This window comes from Nyctibius grandis, chromosome 6, assembly GCF_013368605.1.
Source record: "Nyctibius grandis isolate bNycGra1 chromosome 6, bNycGra1.pri, whole genome shotgun sequence".
Lineage (NCBI taxonomy): Eukaryota > Metazoa > Chordata > Aves > Nyctibiiformes > Nyctibiidae > Nyctibius > Nyctibius grandis.
In genome coordinates, this window is record NC_090663.1 from 61,307,321 (window position 1) to 61,329,243 (window position 21,923).

General features: G+C 39.7%; 1 protein-coding gene across 2 annotated transcripts in view; it reads right to left on the reverse strand.

The window, feature by feature from the left end:
• Positions 1-204: 204 nt before the first annotated feature.
• DKK2 (dickkopf WNT signaling pathway inhibitor 2) overlaps positions 205-21,923 on the reverse strand; it is a 48,324-nt gene continuing 26,605 nt past the window's right edge. Inside the window, exons 2-5 of one of the 2 annotated variants that reach the window (XR_011048391.1) lie at positions 5,394-5,544; positions 4,569-4,718; positions 3,683-4,043; positions 205-3,414 (exon numbers count right to left, since the gene is read on the reverse strand). Coding sequence is in view for 1 of the 2 variants with exons in the window: in XM_068403363.1 (XP_068259464.1) it covers positions 3,793-4,043; positions 4,569-4,718; positions 5,394-5,544 (552 nt within the window). In the remaining variant the exon portion in view is untranslated. Of the gene's footprint in view, positions 4,044-4,568; positions 4,719-5,393; positions 5,545-21,923 lie in introns of both variants that reach the window. The other variant, XM_068403363.1, reaches the window with a different exon arrangement.

A 21,923-nucleotide genomic window follows, 5' to 3' on the forward strand; every position in this document is an offset into this window, starting at 1 on the left:
TGTGTTTTAGGTGTCGGTAGCTGGATGTATGCTGTTGAAAGTGTTGTTATACAAGTAAGTGCATAAATCTATTTTAATTGCTTTCATTAAAAAAATGTTTAAAATCATAAATACTATGGGTCGCAAACAACATAAGACAAAGCAAATAGTACAGTAATAGATACACTCCCACATTTATACTGTAAATCAAATATATGCTATTACAGAGTAGAAATCCATTATTTTTAGGAAAGTTAATAAGTTCTTTCACAGAGATGTTGCATTGCTGAGGCTATTCTAGGCTAATAGGAAGAGTATTTGAATTGTTCAGCAATAACCTCTTCAGTACTTGTGTCATGACAGCAGATTTCTGAAATGTTGCTGAGCCGAAGCCACTCTTAATTCCCTTGATGAGTGACACAGTGAGAGCAATTTTCCCAAAATTTAGTTTTTCTTTTATTCTCTAACTGATGTATATTTCCCAAAAAATCTTAACTGAATGGCTTCTAAACAATCAAACTTCAGTCTTGCGAAACTGCTTGCATGCTATTCAGTTCAGCTATGTTGCTCAGTATTTGTGGTGTGCAAGGAACCGCCTGTGCCTATTGTGTTTGCTACCAGATCGAATCTCTGAAGGCTTTGGCAGCCTCAAGCTCTGTTGAAGTCACTGGGCTCTGAAGATGCTCACAACTTTATTATGTTGTTGTTAAAAGTGTAGAATTCAAAGGCCTACCCACCAAATTTTGCAAATAACAGTAAGAAAACTTTTTCATTTTGTATAAACGCTGGTGCAACTTGGAGACCATGCACTCCTCCAAATATACATCTGTTTGAGCAAAGGGTTACCAGAAACAAGGAACAAGGATATGGAGACCATTGCTCAATAACCACAGCCATTATTTTGCAATATTTATTGAGCTCTGCAGGGGTTTTCCTGGGATCAGAACTTAGTTGGTTTTAGTAGCAATATTTTCAGTTGTGTCATATGGATTGTTTCACGTTGTTAGAGAGGAATGCTGTTATCTGTATTTCAGAATTGCTAGTTATAGAACTTGCATCAATGCATTTGTATTCTGTAACCTAAAGCAAAATGCCATGTAATTTGAATATCAGCTTTACCCACCATGAGTCTCTCTGGTATGTATTGCTATCCAGGGAATGTGTCTGGGCACCTTTCCTATTTAACCTGGTTGATTGAACATGATGCATCCAGGTGCATTATTTTCAAAATTTATTCTTGAATATTTAGGTGTAAACCATCCCAAGAGAAGCATATAGATAGTTGCCGCTTAAACCAGTTTTGTAGACATGACACATGGGGATTTTAAGATGACCTTCAAGTGTTTTACCAAAACTCAGCCTACATAGCGCTTTGAGAAACAAGTACAATCAGATTCGTTTTCTTGTACAGCTAAAATATATGTATTTTTTTCCAATAGATTTGCGTATCTTTACAGAAAGAACTACTCTTCTTAAGCAGCAGGTAAAGAAAAGAATATGGGTAAAGTATTTGGGGAGGAATGGGAAAGGGCATTTAATAGAGTTAATCTTATTATACATTTTTCTACATTAAAGTCAACAGGCTGCAAATATATTCTGCTACAAAGCTTTGTGTAAGAAATATCTCTATAAGAAAATACATCTCATTAAACATTTCCTGTAAATAAATTATCCCAAATAACTATGTTTTCAAGAGGAAAAGTGGGGGCAGGCCAATGATAAGAAGAGCTAAAAATTGCTGAGAGACCATTTCTGTAACCCCCCTGCTCATGCTGGGTATCATTTTCTTTAATATGTAGTCACAATGAGAGCAATAGGGTTCCCCTGCTGAGCATGTGCTGTGTCAGTGTAAATAACACTTGCAAAATTGGTTCCTGTACTTTTTTTTAATATCTTGAAATTATGCTATTTCTGAGCCTTAGTTCTGTTTCAGTTACACTGGAAAAACTCTGAAATAAGCAGAGTTGCAATGATAGGACTGCAAGATAGAACTCTGACTGAGACTATTAAAAAACAGAAGCCTCTGCCTCTGAGCAGTCCCTCTAGGTCAATAAAAACTAACTAACTACAGTAGGGAAAGAGGCCTGTGAAATACTCTTCTTATTTAGACTCTTATGAAAGATAAAGGCAATGTAGCTGAGGTCTGTGTTCTAATTAGGAAGTCTGAGTCAGGTGGTATAGCTAAGCTATAGTTTTAAAACAATCACTGGTGGAGACAGGTCAGTGGATAAAGGTGTCTTAGGTATGGGTGACACAGTCTTCAAAGTTAAACTACATACTGGTGTACCCTCATTGTTCAGAACTGATTAAACAGAAAAGTCCCTTGTATTACAACATGAAAATGGGTAATTATAAATGGGTAATCACAACTTAGCAGTTGGTCAATTATAGAATCGGACTTATTTAAAGAAATATCAGTCTCTTTACCAATATCTATACAAAGGAATACTTGTAAATAAGTAAAATAAACAAAGTTTAAAAAGACCTGGGAGACAAGCCAAGGGATAGAGACTGTCCTTTTTTTAACCAATACACACATAATGTAGAGTTGTCAGCTGTTTCCACAGTCCATGTACTTCCATTGTTCCTGGCAGAACAGTCCAGACTGAGAAGACACCAAGTTCAGGCTGAACACATCCTGGAGGCTGGTATGCTGTGACATTGCATAATGTTTAACAAGTCATCTGCGGTCGTACCATCTTCTTACATCCTTTCCTGCAGGAGAGGATGTGTTCACATGAGCCTACTGCTTTTTCTTTGCTGCCTCTAAGAAACAAATCCATTATAATTCTGCAGAGTGCCATCACTAGCCCGTTGCTACTAATAAAATGTAAAAAATTGAGTTTGTAGCAGTATGCTCTAAACACCTCAACAAATGTCTACATCGTCTGTTATAACAGCAACAGTGACACAACTTCAGAGCTCATCGTGTTAGGCACTTCAACACTGCTATTTCTTTTGGAAATGTCTATAATGCAAGTACACTTAGGTAAAGAAAGTATATTTAGGACTAATGAGCAACTGCCTGTATATAATTCTGGATTCAGCATGCACATATTTGCTTCATCTGTTCAACCCAATGTATACTAGCAGTAAACTGAGGCAAATACAAGCGATTAAGAGCCATACTATGACGTTGAACTACACAAAGCATTTCAATTTACCTATGTATAGGAAACAGAACCCTGTTTACATGCCTCCTCTTAGAGAAACTGCTGCTCTCTAGAAATTGTGAGACAGCAAGTTTTCACCTCTTTCATAAGGGCCTGCAAAACATAGCACTCGTGTCCTGCAGGAGTGCTTTCTTTGCTTGAAGTGTCAGCCCTGAATGACAAGGGCATGTGGACATTCACAGTAACTTTATTTCCATTTCTCACACCTGCAATGTGACAAATAATGTGTTGACAGATGAGTCTTCCTGGCATGTACTGCTTCCTATAGGAGTACAAGGTATACAAGTTATTTAGCAGTCATTACCACGCTGGAAACCCACTGTAGCCCTAACACTAAGCCCCTGAAACATCACAGGACAATGCAGCAAGGTAAGAGACATTAATTACCACTGTACTTGTTTGCATGCTAGCATTTCCCACAAACTGTAGAAGTTATTTACAGAAGAGCTGCACAGTAGGAGAACTCCAGCCGCACTTGTGTTTACCACTAGCTCAAAAAGAAATGCATTTGGTGTGTCTTCTACTCCTACCCTGTTACTTTAGCCGTTCCACTTTCATTTGCAGTCCTCATTTCCCACCATGCCATGATGCATTAATACATAAAGCCACAGTCACTTAGTATTATATTCCCAATTCTCATTCAGATTTTCTGGCACACATGAAGTCTTGATTTAGAAGAGGAGGTCGCATCTTTCCATACTTTGCAAGACAGACCCTTGGCACAGTCACATCGTTGGAAAATCTCCAGTCCATGCGACCCTTTCTTGCGCTGTTTGGTGCACACCTCCCCCTGATGCAACACAGGCTTGCAAATTTTGGTCCAGAAATGGCGAGCACAGCAGTGTCCCTCAATACAGTCTGATGACCGTAGGCAGGGATCGCCTTCATGTCCTAAAAAGAGCAACCAAACTATTTTGCCTCATGGTAAAACATGAAAGTAACAGATTCAGTGCAGACTGATGAAGCTCAGAAAAAGGAGAGATGATATTTCCATCTGTGGCTACTTAAAGGATGTAAACATAAAGGAAGATATGAATTAGGAAGGTTCAAGGGGGTAATTAATGAGACTTGCCATAAGACTTAGTAATGAGAAATTCAGCTACAGGATTGTAAGCAGTATTACAAGTGCTTAATTACATGACTGTTAGAAGAGGGAGGATGTGTGCAATCTTGCACAACTACAAACTGCGTTGTCAGTCCACCTCTGATACAGAGAAGAAAGCAGATGCTATTTCAATCACAGGAACTGTTGGTTGATGTTACATCACTTTTTGGGTCATGCTGTGAATTCTCACAATAGCATTCACTCTCTGTGAAATTACTGCCTATTTCTGGTTTGCATGGCTGTATCTTAACAGCAATAACATGATTCATAACATGAAGGAGCAAAGCAGTGTAGTGCACATGTGATCTTACCTTTTATGTGTGACAGCTTGGAGCGTGGCCTCCCCAGATTATGCCATCCCAAATCCTTGCTAGCATAATGACCGTTCTTCTTGTTGCGTGGCCCTTCTAGAGCAGGGATGTGAGGTGTAAGGATGCTTTCAGTTACTGGTATGCAAATACCTGTGTAGAAAAGAGTCAGTCAGAGATTTGAATGAGAGGAAAAGAAGCTGAGAGATGTACACAAACCAGGACCAGGACCAGGACCATGAAAGTGCTGGGGCTTGGCCTCAGTGATGCTCAGCTCTAATCACATGTCTGGTCCTGATCCCTGGCACCTAACTTCACTGCAGCTCTGCTTCACTCACTGTCAGTCTCGTTGTGGCTCCGGCTTTATGGTCTGAGCACCTTGAGACGGCCTCGTAGGCATCTCTCTCCAGTATCCAGAGGAGAGTATGGGAATGCAAACAGTACGGTTATAAACAATGCCCCCCAGGAGAGCAGATCAAGGATTCATTAAGTTTCTTTTGCTTCTTTAAAAATATGGGTTCTGTGCAGTCTTCCAGGAAATCGAACCACATTGAATGTAGCGCTGTGATTTCAGTCAGCAGCAGCAGCATAATTTTTGGGTTTCCCCACCCCAAAATAGGAAAAAGTCTGGTAGCACACAAGCTTTAAACATAAAAATACTATTAAAGAAAATGAAATGGAGTGGAATGAAGTAGATAATGAAGTATTCGTGGTTTAGAAAAAAGAAGCATAGTCACCCAAAAAAAAGTACTGTTGCTTGGAACAGAGAAATCGATGCTATCAAAATGCTGATTTTTATGAAGGAAAACCAAGAAACGACTGACATACCATTGTTGCAGCGGTTCCCAGGGCAGCACATGCCATCTCTGTGGCAACGCTTCTTCTTCCTCCGGCATATCATGCATGCAGATGTTGCTTGATGAGGACTGTGACAGTATCGCCCAACTTCGCATTCCTTATCATTGGTGCAAGGATAGGCCTGGTGGGTAAAAGAAAGGTTTACAGTGAAGCACTTCTTTGTACAAGGCGTGTAAGCAGCCCATTTAAAAAAAAAAACAAAACAACGAAACCCCACCAAATCCCCCAAACAAACAAAGAAACTGACAGTTGCGATACCATTCACTGGGGCCAGGAGACACAGGTAGGGATGCTTCACTAGAGCCATACAGCAATCTTTAAGCTTACGCTTCTGATGAAGATATATCTGCTTGAAGAATCGGGGAGATACAACCAGCTCCCTGGTGGTTTCATCTTTTCTTGCTTCCAACATATGTTGGTGCAAGAGAATCATATTTTTGTGGGTTCAGGCGTCTGATTCATAGACAAGAGCTTAAAACTCCACAGTGAAGAATAAACAGAACCATAAAACTCCTCTCAGTCAGGAAAAAACCTGAAACACACCCTGCAATAGGTAACATTTTAATTTAAACTTCAAGGAGGCATTTTCCTTTGATAGTTGTCAAACACACTGATGGATAGTAAGTTCACTGTTCTCACAGTGAACACCTACAACACTGGTACAAGCTCCTTTGCAATTGTACCACTGGCCCACCCCAGCTGGACTACTTGAAAGCAAACAAACATCACCGGTCAGCATTTCACTTTGACAACCTTCACTTCATTTATGGTCTTAGTATAAACTTGCCACCTATGGTATGCAGCATGGAACATATTATAGAGCACAAAGTGTTTTGCACATATATTTCCCTGCAAGCAGAGACACACTATACAATTCTTCTATATTCATCAAAACCAGCATTATCTTACAGGAAAACTGACTTTAAAAAAAAAAGGGTGTGAAAGCACTGTGTTCACCCATAAAGAGAAAGAAAAGTTTATTCCTACAAGAGGAAAATACATGAAGGATAATGTCTGCTGACTCCCATACAGCTACAGTTATGCTCTCTGTCTGTATCTAATTTTACTGCCTGTTAAATTAATCATTTTTTTTCATTCCTCAAAATTATACTTGAGGACTCTGTTTAGATAAAAAGATGAGAATAAATTTTGGGCACTTTCTGGAAAATGGTGTTTACATGTCCTCAACTAATTTTCTCCAGCATTTAAAATAAACTATTGCTTTTACTGTTTTCAAAATGACTCTTGCAATTAATTATTCACCACAAACAAAAAGCTCAACTGAACAATTTTCAATGTAGGCTGATTACTTTTCTAATATTTTAAACCAAGGCTTGATTAAATTGTTCTCAGAAAAGAAAAGCTTGGAGGCTGTTGAGAATTTGCTCTGAAAATTGTCCTTTTAGATAGAGAACTTTTTGTTTCTCTGTCTTTGTGCCGTTCTGTTGAGAATCACAGAAGAAACAAGAGGTCTGATAGTAAAACCAAGAAAGTTGCCCTAGCGCCATTAGTGGGAGGGGGGAACTATACCATTTTCCATGCGATTTCATTAGTTGTTTTCTTTGTCAAAATTTACTTTACAATACCAAAAGTGCTGGCTGGTTATTTCCCAAGTGCTGCTGCCCCATTACTTCTGCCCTCTGAACATGTGTCTTTGAAGAATGACTCTAGAGTGCAGCTGTTCGGAGTAACCTGACGCATAAGCCTTTCTCCCTTAAGAATAAACATTTCCTCTTGAGTTCATCTTCAAGAGGATGAACATCAAAGACGACCAGATCTTTTAGCTAGGAGTAGCAATAAGAGACAAACACAAGCACTCATCTGTTTGGTGCTCTTAAGGCATAAATTGATTCTACCTATTCTAGCAAAGCAGAACTAAAGTAGTATCTCCTCAATCTCATCACTCCTTTCCCTCCTTTTTCCAGCAAGAAATCATTAAGACTGACTTACAATTTATGATATAGATACCATAAAAGTAAGGCTTCCCTGACTTAAGTGAGACCTTACTAAACTAAGGATCTTACAATACAGAAAAGCAATTTTATATAGACCTGTGCATGGTTATACTGAGTTTTGAAAATACTAACACTGCTAGCTGGGGGAAATATAAATAAAAACCAGATGAACTGGATAAAATCTGGAGATGAAGGCATTTTAGACCTTTATCTGTCATCAAGATCTTCATAACTGCATCTTTTTTCCAATATGGGCATGTGGTATACACCTGCAACTTGTCAGCAAGAAGCCTACTTGCAATTTTCTTTTGGTTCCTCAAATAGCTTTTTAAAAAAAAAGAAGAGTTCCCTGATCCTGAATGGTGCTAATGAATGCTCTCACATACCATATCTAGTGTTTGTTTTACTTTTGGCTTTTAGGCTGAGTGACACGTAAAAGATATTTTAAGATACGCATCTAATTGCTAACTCTCAGCCCTGTCTTTAAGAATGGTTAAAGCAAAAAAAAGACAATTTTGACATTAAAAATTGCCAAGGAAACTGATGTAACTCAGCCTTTAGTTCCACTCTAGAGCCTCATCCTAAATAAAGATGACGCTTTTTTAAATGAAAAACTAAGCCAAAACATTCACCTACCTAAGGCAAATGACTGCAGCACATCAAAAAAATAGGTTTGTGTTACATTTAGCTCAGACAACAACTGGCAAGTCCATTCAAAACCCCAAAAGACCAGCTGCCAGCCAGCTATATGAAAAAACATCTTGCAGATGCCTGATGCCATCAATTGCCTTGATCTTTCTTCCAAAACCACCATCCATTTGATATCCTAGCTATCAATCACAGGGAGCTTGAAACAAAAATGCCTACATAGCTTTCTGTCTCCTAGTCACTAGACATTCGTTGGAATAACTCTTCCTCCCAGCAAAGTAATTTCTATAGCTGCACAGCATTCGGTATTAAAACACAAGAATAACATAAAATAATATACTGTGTACATAGCCTTGGCTAACGGGGAGAAAATGTGTGCATAATTGTCCCATTGTTGGCAGTAGCTGAACCAACCTCTGTATAAATATGTATATAGTTTAAAAAAATGCAGGGTAAAGAAAACATACTTGTAAAAATGTACATGCTAACAATTGTCTATGCATGAGTCAAGGTTTTCGAAATCTCCTACAGCACAGTGCCTGAAACACAGTCTTTACGTTTAGAGACTTGCAGAGAACATTTCCTATATACGACACAAAGACACAAATCAGTCCCAGATGGAGAGAGAAAAAGCAAGCTGTAAACCAGCTCTACTTCCCCAGCAATGATAACTAATTCTACAAGGCACACCATCCCTTCACATTCTTCAGCTATACATATCATCTTCTCGTCGTAAATCTCTATCCACTAAACACAGCTTTGATATTATGGGAAACCAGATGAAACTGAGATAAAATATGTAGCACTCCCTGAAGCTGCATTTAAACATTCTTATTTAATTTTTTTAGCCCAGATTACAGGCAATCAAGTCACCCATAGCATGACATAAACTAGATTTGCCTGTGATAATGAATCGCATTTTCAGAATGTGTTGTCTGATTAAGAACATTGCTTGCTGAGATGTTTTCTCAGTTATTCCAATTACTTTTGTATCCTTGTATAAAAGATACTGTTGAATGCATGTCCAAAAAAGTACAGCAAAGACGTACTGGATTTTTTGCAATGTTGGAGGATTCAGGCTAGATATTTAAATGGGTGCTGCCCATGCTGTGCCAGGATGTCCCCTGCATCAGTCCACCAAGACTAACCTTTGCCAGCCAGGTCATAGCAATACATAAACGTCAAACTTTTATTTTTGAGAGCGAGAATATGAATCTCTGTTCCTGCTCTTCCTGAATGTATATTCAAAATGCCAAATGTGCATAATAGAAATACCTGAGGAAAAAGATGCAGATGACAGAGGAGAAAAGTTGGGGTTTTTTATAGTTGAACAAGTCCTTCCAGGAGTACTATTGAGGCTCTTCCTTTTGTAGTAACTTCATGGTGAAGCCGAGGAAGGGAGGGACTATCTAACTTTTGTGACTAAGTGGCTAATCCCATTCCCTTGATGTGAGGAGTGTGCAGGAGTGAAGTTTATTTCTGCCTTTGTTTTCCCCTTTTGGCAGAGGAGATCTAACATTGCAACTTTTCTTGGTGCAATAAGGTTTTCTTGATATGTTTGCTGGAGTCATTTACTATCCTGCATATTTTATATGGTCATCCTAAACCACAACTACACCGCAAGCTGGAGCAATACTAAGTGGTGGGACTGTTGTGCTATGGAGTCAGTCAGTCCGAGTCTCTCTGTCTGGCACTATAAAACGTAATGGAGAAGGACTCCAGGGAGACAGTAAGACAGACTCTGTAATGTGCTGAAGGGTGAGTGAGTAGACTGATGGCAGGCACACTTTATTGAGCTTTGGGAGATAACGGCTTGAATTTCAGGATTGCCTCCAGCAAATATTTGAAGACAATATTCCCGGCCAGTGTCTTAGTCACCAGGCTCTCACATTTGCTCATATTATGATGTCTTATTTATTTTCATGCTGAAGCTACTCCATGCGGTACTAGCTAACTATGTCAGAGAAAGGCAGGAAGAGTCACTGGCATTTTTACCTAGTCTGTGTCATCACTTATGCAGCACAAGCAGTCCTAGACACTGCTGGCTTCAGACCCACCTTCAATGCTGAGAGGAGCTGTGCCTAAATAAGTGATTTGGTGGAACAGATATCAGTCGTGGCTCCCTCAGAAGCAGGTAACTTTTTTTTTTTAAACACATCGTAAAGTCCAAGTGCAGAGTCAGTCCTGGCAGGAGATCATGGCTACTACCACTCCCAGCAGAAGAAACAGCTTGGAGGTCATTCACTATCCTTTTACCATGGATGCTGAGCAGCACTCAGGAAGAGAACTAAAGTCTCACGTGCCACATCAATGACAATATCACTGCGGTTACTGTGCTGGACACTCGGCCAGCTTGTCTCATACAATCATCCTGTCATCACACTGGGGTACTGGGGACTGAGCTGAAGAACAGGAGAAAAGCCACAGCCAGTTGTACAGCTGGAAAGTTAGAGCACTTTAGAGCTACCAGGTCAATCCTTCATCACTCCCTCACATGGCAAAGAGGCAGTAGCTATTGTAAAGGTGAGACAAGTGGCTCAAGAAAATAGACACATACATTATCCCAGGAATGGTCTTGCTTCCTGGGTACCAGTGTGTTAGAAATCAAATTTAGGCTACTACTCACAGTCCTGTACATACAGAATCCCTAGTCATTAATACCCTATGCAAATACCTGTGCCACTAGGTTATGCTATCACATCCAGCAGAAATGTCTTTTTCTGCTGTGAAAAGACTTCTCTTTTATATCACACCTGTATAGTCTATTATATTCACACCATGTCTGTGAGACTGTGTACCACAAATGAATTGGTACCGCAACTCTGTCTATTACTCACTTGTTACTTAAGGAAAAAAGGTTATTTTCTCTATTTCAATTAATTATACTTTTATAAATTTTAAAAGTATAATTTAAATTGTATAATATACAATTAAATATTAAATATAAATTAAAGTTTATATTTATATAACATAAATATAAATATATAATATATAATATATATATAATATATATATAATATTCCACCTCCTGTAAAGGAGGTGGAAGCTGACCTCTCTACAGCCATTGTGCTAACTAGATGATCAAAACTGGCCTGAACTATAGGCAAAAGGACACATTTTCCACCCTCTACATAAGAGATGAACAATAGAGCTTGTTTGCCCTTTAGTCTCGGGACTGCACATATTGCTTAATATTCCACAGCCATCAGGCACAATGAAGCAACCAACTGGCTCAGTCATGGTGAGACTCCTCCTGTCCTGCTTTGAACAGGACAGAACTATCTTTCTGAGCAAGGACTTGGTCCCCATAGAGCAAACATATGAAATAACCACAGGGGTGCCAGGTTTGCTTTTGCTTTTCTCTCTCTCTCTCTCTGAAGAATTAGTTAATCCAAAGTAAAAGCATGCCAATAAATTGGGAAATACAAACATATGCTTTAACCAAATAGCCTGATGTCAAGACTAATTACAAAGAATGCAAGTTATTGTTTGCCTCCTTGGTTGGGCCTGATTCTGAGTTGGGATCTCAAATTTGTTTTGGCTTTTAGCAGATCAACATTGGTGGGACAGTTGCATGCCTGTAGAGCTAGGTGAATACATCACACGTGGGATTTGTCCCACTCACCTCTTTGGAGATAGAATGAAGATCCTCTCAATAAAAGTCAAGAAGACCCAACACAATCTCAGAGGACACAGACCTTTGTATCAGTGGAAATAAGAGCTCTTCATTCAGAACCACGTAAATGTGATAGAGCAAAATGGAGGGGGAAAGTCAAAGCTTTTTAACAATCGAACAAACTCCCAGCTCTTTGTGGATTATTTTTTCCCTGCGAGGCAATTAAACTACTTTCTGGTAGCTTCTCAAGTGTATTCAGACAAATCCATGTCTAACCCACAAACTTCAGCCTAGCTTTCTCCTAGCTGCTAAGCAAACATATACGTTAAGATGTGGATGGGAAATGACTGTCATTTACTACTATTTTGTTTTTAATCCCGAATGAGAAAAGAGTTTATCAGCAGCCATCTGGAGCAATGCAGTTTTCCCACAGCACTGCTGATGTTGCTTTTTTCTATTCTTAGCTCAACACAAGCATAGATGATAGCGAGGGATCTCACTGTGCACAAGTAGAAAGTCATGGTTAATTTATCCCATGGAGGAAATCATGCTGTGCCCTCAGACAGCTCCAGACATGGATCCTGTCTCAGACTGATCTCACCAGAAACTCTCAACTGTTAGTGACTGCTGTGGCACAGACCATTCCTGAAAGCAAAACTCACAGCAGTTGCAATGAAACAGATTTACTCCATTCAGTTGCCATGACAAGTTTAATGATTCAATTTTTCTCACTGAGCCCCCTTCTTGTTAAAATAATACATATCTGACCCATTTCTCTGCCAGATCCAGAGAGAAAAGCACCATCTTCCGCCTCTAGATTAAGCACAGGCACTTTCTTCTAGCGATAACTTATTTTTAACTCTTCAACTTAAAAACAACACTGCTGTTCATGAGGTCTGATTCACAGAGTGCTACATCATGGATACACATACTGCAACCTCCATAGATCATTCCTTCAAACTGTGTGGCTAATGGCCCCAGAAGCCTGCATTATTAAGACAATAAATATTCATGTTTCAAAGTTATACTCAATCCACTGCTAGACCACCAGGGGAAGAACATTTCTAAAATGTGCAGTAGTCCAGCTCTCATGATTTGCTAGAGCCAAAGAAAACTCAGATCTTAACAACCAAAAAAACAAACCTCACTGAGGTCCCTCTGAACCAACAAGGCTGCAGGACTCACATGGGTCCTGACTCAGGCTTTCCTCCTCCCAACAAAAATGTCATGGAAAACAACTTCCCATTCTGTGCAAGGATCTGTCCTCAGAGGAAGCGTGTAGCTGCACTCAGCGGAAAGAGAGTCAAACACCTTAAAATAAACACGGGAGCTGTGTTGCCCTGTTGCATGCAGAGCTAGCCAGCATGAGTGGTGCCTCTTCCAGTGCAGACAGAAAACCTACAAAGACTTTTCCCATACAAAATCTCACTCATACTGTGACCCTATGTGATCTCCTGTCCCACGTAGTGGATTTTAACGAGCATTTTAGGTTTACAGCAGAACCTCTTACTCAACAGCTTACAATTCAACATCTTTTCTTACAGAACTACCTACATTTTGTGTCCTACTGGGAGGAGGTAGTGTCTGTTTAAAGCTGGCCTTGGCTTCAGGAGGACATATGGAGAAGGTAATCTGAAAGACTGCAAGGGGATCAATAAAATTCCTGGGTAGATACTATTATCTGAATTAAACTGGCCTTAATTTAGTGCATTTTGCATGCATTACGAAAGTATAAACTCAAAGGTTTAAGGCACTTAAAGTAATCCACCTTACAAGTTTATTCAACTTGACTCACCTTCAGTTCCTCACCTAGATAAAACCTGGAATGAGTACTATTTCCAAATGACTTAAAGGACAGCACACCATGCCCAAAATATACACAGTTGTATGTTGTTTATACCACAGAACAGCATAAAACTATCACCAGGATGCAGCATGTACATTGTAGTTCCCAAGACAGCACAGCTATGGGTCTTCCTGTTCTATCACACCTTTAAGGCAAATTATCAACCTTAGATTCGTATTGGTGTCCCTCTGCTGAACCATGCCATTTCAAAGGAAGCATTCTATTTTCCTGCCTCATGCACACCGTGCGTACACAGGTGCTCAAGTTTTCCCTCCCTACCTCGTATTGTGACCATAGGGTTACACAGCAGTGCTCCCTTCTCAACATTTTGAGACCATAAGCCTCTTACACTGCTTGATTATGAAGGAGGCTTCCTGCTCCGTAGAACTGGTACCTTACAGAAGACATGATTAAAGAAGGTTCAAAAGTTTGGGGAACAGTCAGTTTGACCCCAGATTTTATGGACTTTGTCTCAATGTGTATGATTCATATTGTCTGGTGAACTGCCAGCAGCAGCATTACAGCAGAGAGCATCAAAACAATGTTAGGTAATCTTTGAAGTCAACAATGTAGTACTAAATCAGTGTGACAAGAAGCCTCTAGGTCTTGATTTTATGTCATTTTCGAATGCATCACCAAAGACTGCTCGAAGAATAAAGGTTTGTTAACACGCACTTTGTTCTGTGTCCAGCCTTTTCAGCAGACTGTTCTTGCCCTTTTATCTCTTCCTTTTCCCTACCCCTTTTCTGATGGTTTAGCTTTTTAGTTTTGTCTCTAATTGGCTATTTATCATCTGTTCCAAAGTCAGATTCTTCTGGCTTTTTGATCAACACGTTTACTGCGATGGATGAACAGTGGGTTGCCAAAACCAGTTTTCCCTCTGGATCTGTTAACTCTAGAAGTATGGAGTTTTTTATTAATCTAAGAATACTATCCAGATGGAAACGGCTAGCAGATCGTATGGCTTACAAAGCACCAAGCACTAAACCACAGGTAGATACCCAGATATTGTGGCTGAACACAGCCACAGATATTGTAGAACACTACGGCTGGGAACTGGCAGTAAGTTACTGTTCTAACACCTGGGTCTGAACATCCCCAAATCATGATGCACTTTCAAGCTGGAGATTTAATTGGGAGCCATCTCTGCAAGCATGTATTCACAGCGAGAAAAACGAGATGACAGCTTTACCTTCTGTAGTATAACTACTAAGGAAGTAAACTTCCTTTGCTTTTAAAAATTCACAAAATCTAGAAAAAGGAAGAGGAAACCCTGTCTTATTGAAGTCAGTGCAAAAACTCCCTGTCTGCTACAGTGCTTCCAGGTTATAAACATTTGTGCAGCGTCTGCAGTCCTCGCCCTGGAAATGACTCTTAGGTATTCCTTGCAAAATATGCTTTGCATTGAAGAATACAAAGCATTTAAGACACTAGTTTTCAAAATGGAGTTTCTCTGGCCCCCATGTTTAAAAGGACAGCCCTGAAAACATGAGTTCATGTCAGCTGGAGAGACAGACAGATGCTGTATGTCTGAGAAGGAGGAACCGCAGTCTCCACCTCAGCAGGCCGCTGACTGCAATCTAACATTGTTACTGAATGTCAGCATCGTTGCTTGTCTCCCTGATGGTCATTTATGTGAGAACACCTGGCTCATACGCCTCTTTCAATCCCCAGTTCTTTCTCTATGCATCAGAAACCACCACTGTCATCTGATGTTCAAAACACCTTCCCTCTTCTCCTGCTCTACATGAGCCCCTCTGTAACGTGATGTCTATGACTGATCCATTGCAAGGGGAACTGAAAGGGACCAAGTCCTTTGAACTCCAAAGCACCTACAGAGAATTAAAATCAGACATCAAAAAGTCAAGCAGCCTAGCTTTAATATCAGAACAAACAAACAAACAATGCTGGGGCACCTGCACCAGCTCCCACTCTCCAGTCTCATGCACCACAGAGAATTCAGAGATGTGGCCACAGAAGTTCATGAGTTTTAAGGACAGGGAAAGAAAAAAAAAAAAGAAAAGGGCGATATTTCTTCAGTTCTTACATTTGGTCTGCATGAGTGAGACTGAGAATCAGATGAGTCAATAATGCGACCTAGGGCTTTCCCTTCGTAACAACAGGAAGAATTACAATATGAGTGCTGGTCCTCATCCTGACTCATTCTAGGAGCAGTTATACTTGTATGAGGAGCCAGCAGTAGTCATGCAGTGGGACTACCTGCAAAAGAGCAGCTGTCCTGGGAAAGGGCTTGGTCACAGCCCCCTGAAGGCACAGGTAACCTCTGTGAAGTGGTTAGACTCATAGTGCCGTTCAGCTGACTCCTCAGTAAAAGGAAAAATTATAATACTAAGCTATTAAGGCAAATTATCACACTTTACTAAAAAGGCAGTCGAAAATGGCAGAAAAGGAAAGGACCCCTAACAGCATCATTAAAAAAGTCATTGTACTCTTATTATGTGATTAAGTTAGAGCTGCCTACCCACCTTCTGCCTGTGGTAAATAACGTAGCAATCAAGGTTTCAACACTATTTACTCTCTTTTCATTTTTCTTTTAAAATGCTCCTGGTTAATTTTGCAGAAACAAGAAAATAGGAACAACACAGCAAGGCAAGAATAACTTGTGAGTAAAACCAGATGAACACTAACACATTTACATAGTGTAATGACTTCACTATTAATTCAAACAAACCCAGGCCCCAATTCTCAGAAGAGCAAGCTGAGCACATGCAGTCCAGGAGGCAAGAACAGGGTGGCTTCAGACTACATTTATGTCTGCAGCCCCTGAGTTAGTAGGGACTCCTCTTAGTTTCAGTCTGCAATAGCCGCCAAGGGACCATCTTTCATTCCAGACATTGCACTCTGACTACACTCTCTTCTCAACCTTCTGAGCCCCTTTCCATTTTCAAGCAAGACTTCCTTCAGTGCTAGGCACCATAACACAGAAGAGAAAGGACAACAGAATTTCCAAAAATATCTAATTCATAGAAAAAACACCTAATGTCATAGAAATAAGAGAAAAAAGAGAGGGAAAAAAAAAAATCCAGACACAGTTCCACTACCTACAGGGGACAGTCATTTCTTGACAAATGTACCAAAAAAAAAAAAAAAAAAAAGTCCAAAGAAATGGGAATAATCCTATGCAATTGCTGATTCAAGCCAAAATGGACATTGTCCTATTCTAGTCGTTGTCAGCATGCAGTTACCTAGGATTCTGGCATTTAATGTGGAATTAGCTATAAATCTGTTCTTCACCCTCAAAATAAGCTGTTCTGCAGCTGAGACCTCTTCCCTGCTACATTTTACCATATCTTCTGAACTTATGTTTTCAAGCACTCTCTTCTTGTCTGAAAATAATATTCTTTATGTGGAGTTGCGGAATCTCTTCTTTGTTCCTGGATGTCTTGGATGTTGATCAACAAAAAGTCATTAAAATGTTTAATCCTCTATGCTTGGCACTACATCAGTCTGAGAGCAGTTTCTTTGTAACAGCCTTTGGAATAAATATCCATTAAAGATTTTTTTTTCCTTATACGGGTCACCCACACTTTATAGTGGGTGGCCCTTTCGTTTATCCCATTACTATATTTCCACTTCTAAAGCTAAGCCAGATGCAGCAACCTGATACTACTTTTTAGTTCACGCAACTTTATTGTAATGAAAACTTCCGTGTATATCTGATACTTGTTAGGAAAGCCAAAGAAACAGGAACCACGGTAATATTGCACCACCTTCTTGACAACTTTTATTTTGCATGAGTTGGATTCTCCAGGGTACTGCATGCTTCATTAGCAAGAATTTTTTGCATAGTCAACCCATATTTGAACCCCTCTTGTTGGTGTTATTTGCATTATAACCATGCCCAGAGGCAGTGTCTAGGTGCTATACTTTCTTATAATTCTGCATGATCAGTTCTATAACTGCTAGATAGTCTACATAAGCAAGACCAAACAAGGGCAGAAGAGATTTTAAGGGTTTTGTTTGGTTGGTTTTGTTTGCCTTCCTTTTTCTTTCTTCTTTCTTTTTTTCTTTTAAACAGAGGGACCCAAGGTAGTGGAGATTAAATGGCTTGGCTATGCCAAGGCCACATAAGAAGTCCACAGTACACAAATAATTTCCTTCAACCCTCATCCATTTAACTGTATGATTCTTTCCTTTTTCTGAACTTGTACCCTTTCTTTCAGATGTGCCAAATGTAAGTGACTGTGTCTTTAACAATTATTTCCTCTATACAGGGATACAAACACAAATCGAAGTGGACACTTTTACCAGCCAAGTATGCAAAAATGTAGTCCTACTTTCCAGACATACCCATGGACGCATATTTTACATAAATAAATTGATTGCCTAAAGCATAGTTTACAGATAAATTTACTCAGCCTTTTCAACAACTGCCAAACAATTCTTAAAGCATGGATATGTGCAGAGCTCTCTTTAAACTCCACGCTGAAACCAATCATTGACCATGGCTATGTGATCACGGCAAAGGAAGATTTCCTTCCTTACCTTTTTGCTAGAGTGTTTACTGGAAGATGTAAAGGAGATGTGATTTATTGTTTTCCTTGCCACTCCAGAGGAAAAAAAAAAAAAGATGTTTTAATTAGGCAGATAAAAATATTTATAACTAAGTCTTGTGTAGTTCAACTAGCAGCAGTGGAATTATTCAAATGCTTGATGTTATTTGTATGATTGTGCTTGTGAGAATATAAGCATATTTCTAATAGTTTACTGTACACAAAGCATGATTCATCTCTTAGGCAACAGGTTATTTTCCTAGTTACATCGCAAGGAGACAGAAAAGCATGCTCGATTGACATGAATGAAAAGTACTTCATCAGAGAAAAGTAATGAAGTAACACTGGATGGCTTTCCTCAGTCATGAGAAGGGTAGTTCCCAAGTCAACCAATTCCTTTTCATTGTCCCGCTTTTCAAATCCTCCAGAAGACACAACTGCACAGAATACTTTGCACTCGAAACAAGTGAGACAGCACATTTCCCTGGCAAGGTGCCCTTTCCACCATGTCTTTAGCAGTGTGCTCTGAAGAGCACTCAGGCTTGAGGATTTCTCTCCACCTGCACCAAACCAACAGTTCTGTCAGTGGTGGTTACACACCTACTCTACTGAAAGAGCTGCAAAAACCACTAGGCAGCTCTTTGCTTATCCAGATGTCTAAATTCACCCAAGTGTTTGCATGTTTTGTGAAAACATTCAGAAAAAAAGGCAGAAAATGCGCCCTTTCCCACAGACCACTCAGTCCCAAAACAGGCACAATTCCCACTGGCTTCAGAAGTTTCTCCCAAGTAGGAAAATCAGCCCATAAGGTAGCAACATATCACTGTTAAACTGTTAGTGTGTCTCCTAAATTGGGTGCATTTTCCTTGAAACCCATTCAAAGGATCATATGGGATAGAAGCAAACGACACTTTGCCTACTAAGAGAATCTCTCAAAACTGAGGCACTGGGGGACACAGCCTTGCAGCTATTTGCTGCCTTATTAATTCAGGAATTTATCTTCCTGGGAGTCATGCAAAACAGTCCCCAGAATACAGTGGAAAGGGGCTAAACATCAGGTTTTGCCGTCTCTTGCCGGCCTTCCTACATGCATAGCAAGGGAAGAGGGGAAAGAGTACGAGACCTCTGTAGTGCTTTGCTGCTACCACTTCATATTTTGATCCCTGTTCAGACAAGTATGAGTAGAAATGCCCCTCCCTGGAAACACTGAAATGCCATATTCATGGCTATTCCTTTTCCCTGGTATCAGTGGCACAGAAGGTATCAGCTTCTACGGCAGCCTGCTTTACAGGTGCTAATGCTCCACACGCTGAGTGTGGTGCAAAGGCTAAAGGAAGGAGGAATGATTCCCTCCACCCCCAATGCCTGCAAGGGAAGGAAGAGCGGCTACAGAGTCCCAGTTCCTGCTGTGGGAAGCTGCTGCTCTGAACACTCCCGTAAAGCCCGCTCCAAAGCCCGGACTCTCTGAGGCCATGATAGAGATATGCTGTTACAAATTAATGGGGTTTTTTTTGTAATATATAGGCTTGGTGCATAGAAACACCGGTTTTATTCCTGAAAACCCATACTTGGTCCTTTTGGTGCAATGTTCTCATTTTATTCAACAGAACCTCATTTAAACATGACACGTCAGGACTTGGCCCAAAGGCAAGACAGTGCTCTACCTCAAAGTGTTAACAATATAGGATATACATTGTAGAGAGGTAAGCTTTGTCACTAAAGGTAAAACATACATTTTCATCAGTATTATTAAAATGAACAGTCAAAATTCTTGGTTTGATGGTGTCAGACTATCTTGAGCTGCAACAATAGGGCATATGAATTCCTGAATATTTAGCGTAAGTTTTAAGATAGCACATAGCGTACTTACAAAGATTTCATCTAATTTAAGTACCTTTATCCAGGTTTATTTAACAGAAGAGTTTTTTTCTCAATTAAACCAATGCAATCATGCTGATGCCTACAGGGAACATTGGGATCACTGGTATCAGTGTAAGATACTGAAAGAAGTCCCTCAGTAAGCCATATCATACAAGTATTGCTCATCAGTTGCGCCTCTGTATACTTCAGAATATTACTTGAACATGCAAATACAACTACATTGCTATTTTGACATTTTTCTAGAACCTTCTGAGAGAATATAATCACTCTGCTCCAAAACATCCCTCTCCAAATCTTTTCTCATTTTTCCTCATGTTGTATTAACAAGATTTACCATGCTTGATCATGAGATCTGGAAAAATAAAGGAAGAAGCACATGCTAATGCAGTTAGCCCATTTTTCTTTAAACAGAGGACAAAGTCTGCCTTACACACACACCTCTGCAATCATTGACATCACTATTTCTCTTCTGTATTTTAAAGTCCTCATTATAAAACTCACTGAAGGGAAAACAAAGGCACTGACAAATATCAGCATTAGCAGCAGTGCAACAGTCTGACACACCAAGAAAACCCAGCATTTTGTAGAGTGATGGCCAGTAGGGACTGCGTGCTAGGAGCAAAATACAAATGCCTGGATCCTTCCCAGCACCTCTTCCAGCTATTCATACAAACCTTTGCCAACCTTCTTTCCTCATTTCTTTTCAGTGTCAACTTCTTTTTACTCATGGGTAAGCCACAGTTGTTTACCATATACCAAAAAATTGAAGTTAATTATATTGAAGTCTTCAAGTCAAAGTACATCTGCTTTGGAAATTAGAGTCTGTTTTAGGCCCATCTTTCATGTAAATACACACACACACAGGCACAAATACATATCTCCGAATGGAAAAATGCCTGCATGTTACAGATTTGCTGAGGAACATGCAGTAGTAGCCTTATCATTCCTATCGTGTGTAACAAGAACGACTTTTGAAAAGTTCAAAAGAAAAGCAGCAAACTGTTGTTTTAATGAGACTCCATTAGGCAGAACTCTGTTCATGACTCTCCCGGATCATTGTTTTCATTAGCAAGCTACATGAATAACAGCAAATCTATCTGTATAGCGCTCATTGCTTGGGTGCAGGCTCCCTCTCTGCCAGAGTGCTGTCTTTTAGATGTTCAATCCAGCACTGCTGCTATCTGCTCTGTGAGAAAAAAAACTGATGCAGTTGAATGGAAATTTTGTGGCTGGCCAACAAAGGGGCTTTCCCAGCCAAAATCAGAACAAAGGTTATAAATTATTTAGGAAATCAAAAGGCTAAAAAGGCATGATCTTGCAAGCTCTCCTTAATGCAAGTAGTCCTTGCTGTGACATATAATCCCATGGTTTTGCTGGGCTTCACAATGGCTTTACTCATTAAAGACTTAGAACATGAGTAAAGATTTGACGAGTAGGTCGTCAATACATGACAGCACATAAAAATATTATGAAAAGTAAATTATGTGTTAGTTGGAAACATACACTTCAAGTTATTTTAGAGCAACTTGGACAAACTCTTGAAAAGAGGCATACAGACGGTCTGATTTGTTCACAGAAAAGCTAAGACTGTGTGTGTCAATTTTTCTGAAACACCACATCCACTCATCCATGCACAAAGTAATGTTATGGTCTGACAATGTCCTCAAAAGTCCATTTTGTACATCTGAAATAAAACTCTTACAAAGCTTAAATAATCTACTTTTGTAGATTAACCAAGTCTATAAATATTTAAGTCATTAGACACATTTGCAAATCTAAAAATACTTTAAAAGCCATTACTGCATTCAGAAAAAGCAGCTGTAGAGCACTCCATAAATCTTTTTCTGTTTCCTCTGAGCAAAACCTGTTCCAATGTCAGAGTTAAGACTCCAGTTCAACACTACAGAACAAACACATCTGAGAGAATAAACCAGATTACTTTTTGATCCTAAGCCTCGCTCCATTGGTAACTATGGCTAAAACAGCACTTACATTTAGGATGCTCCATAGAGCCGCCAAACGTACTCTAGAAAATTACCT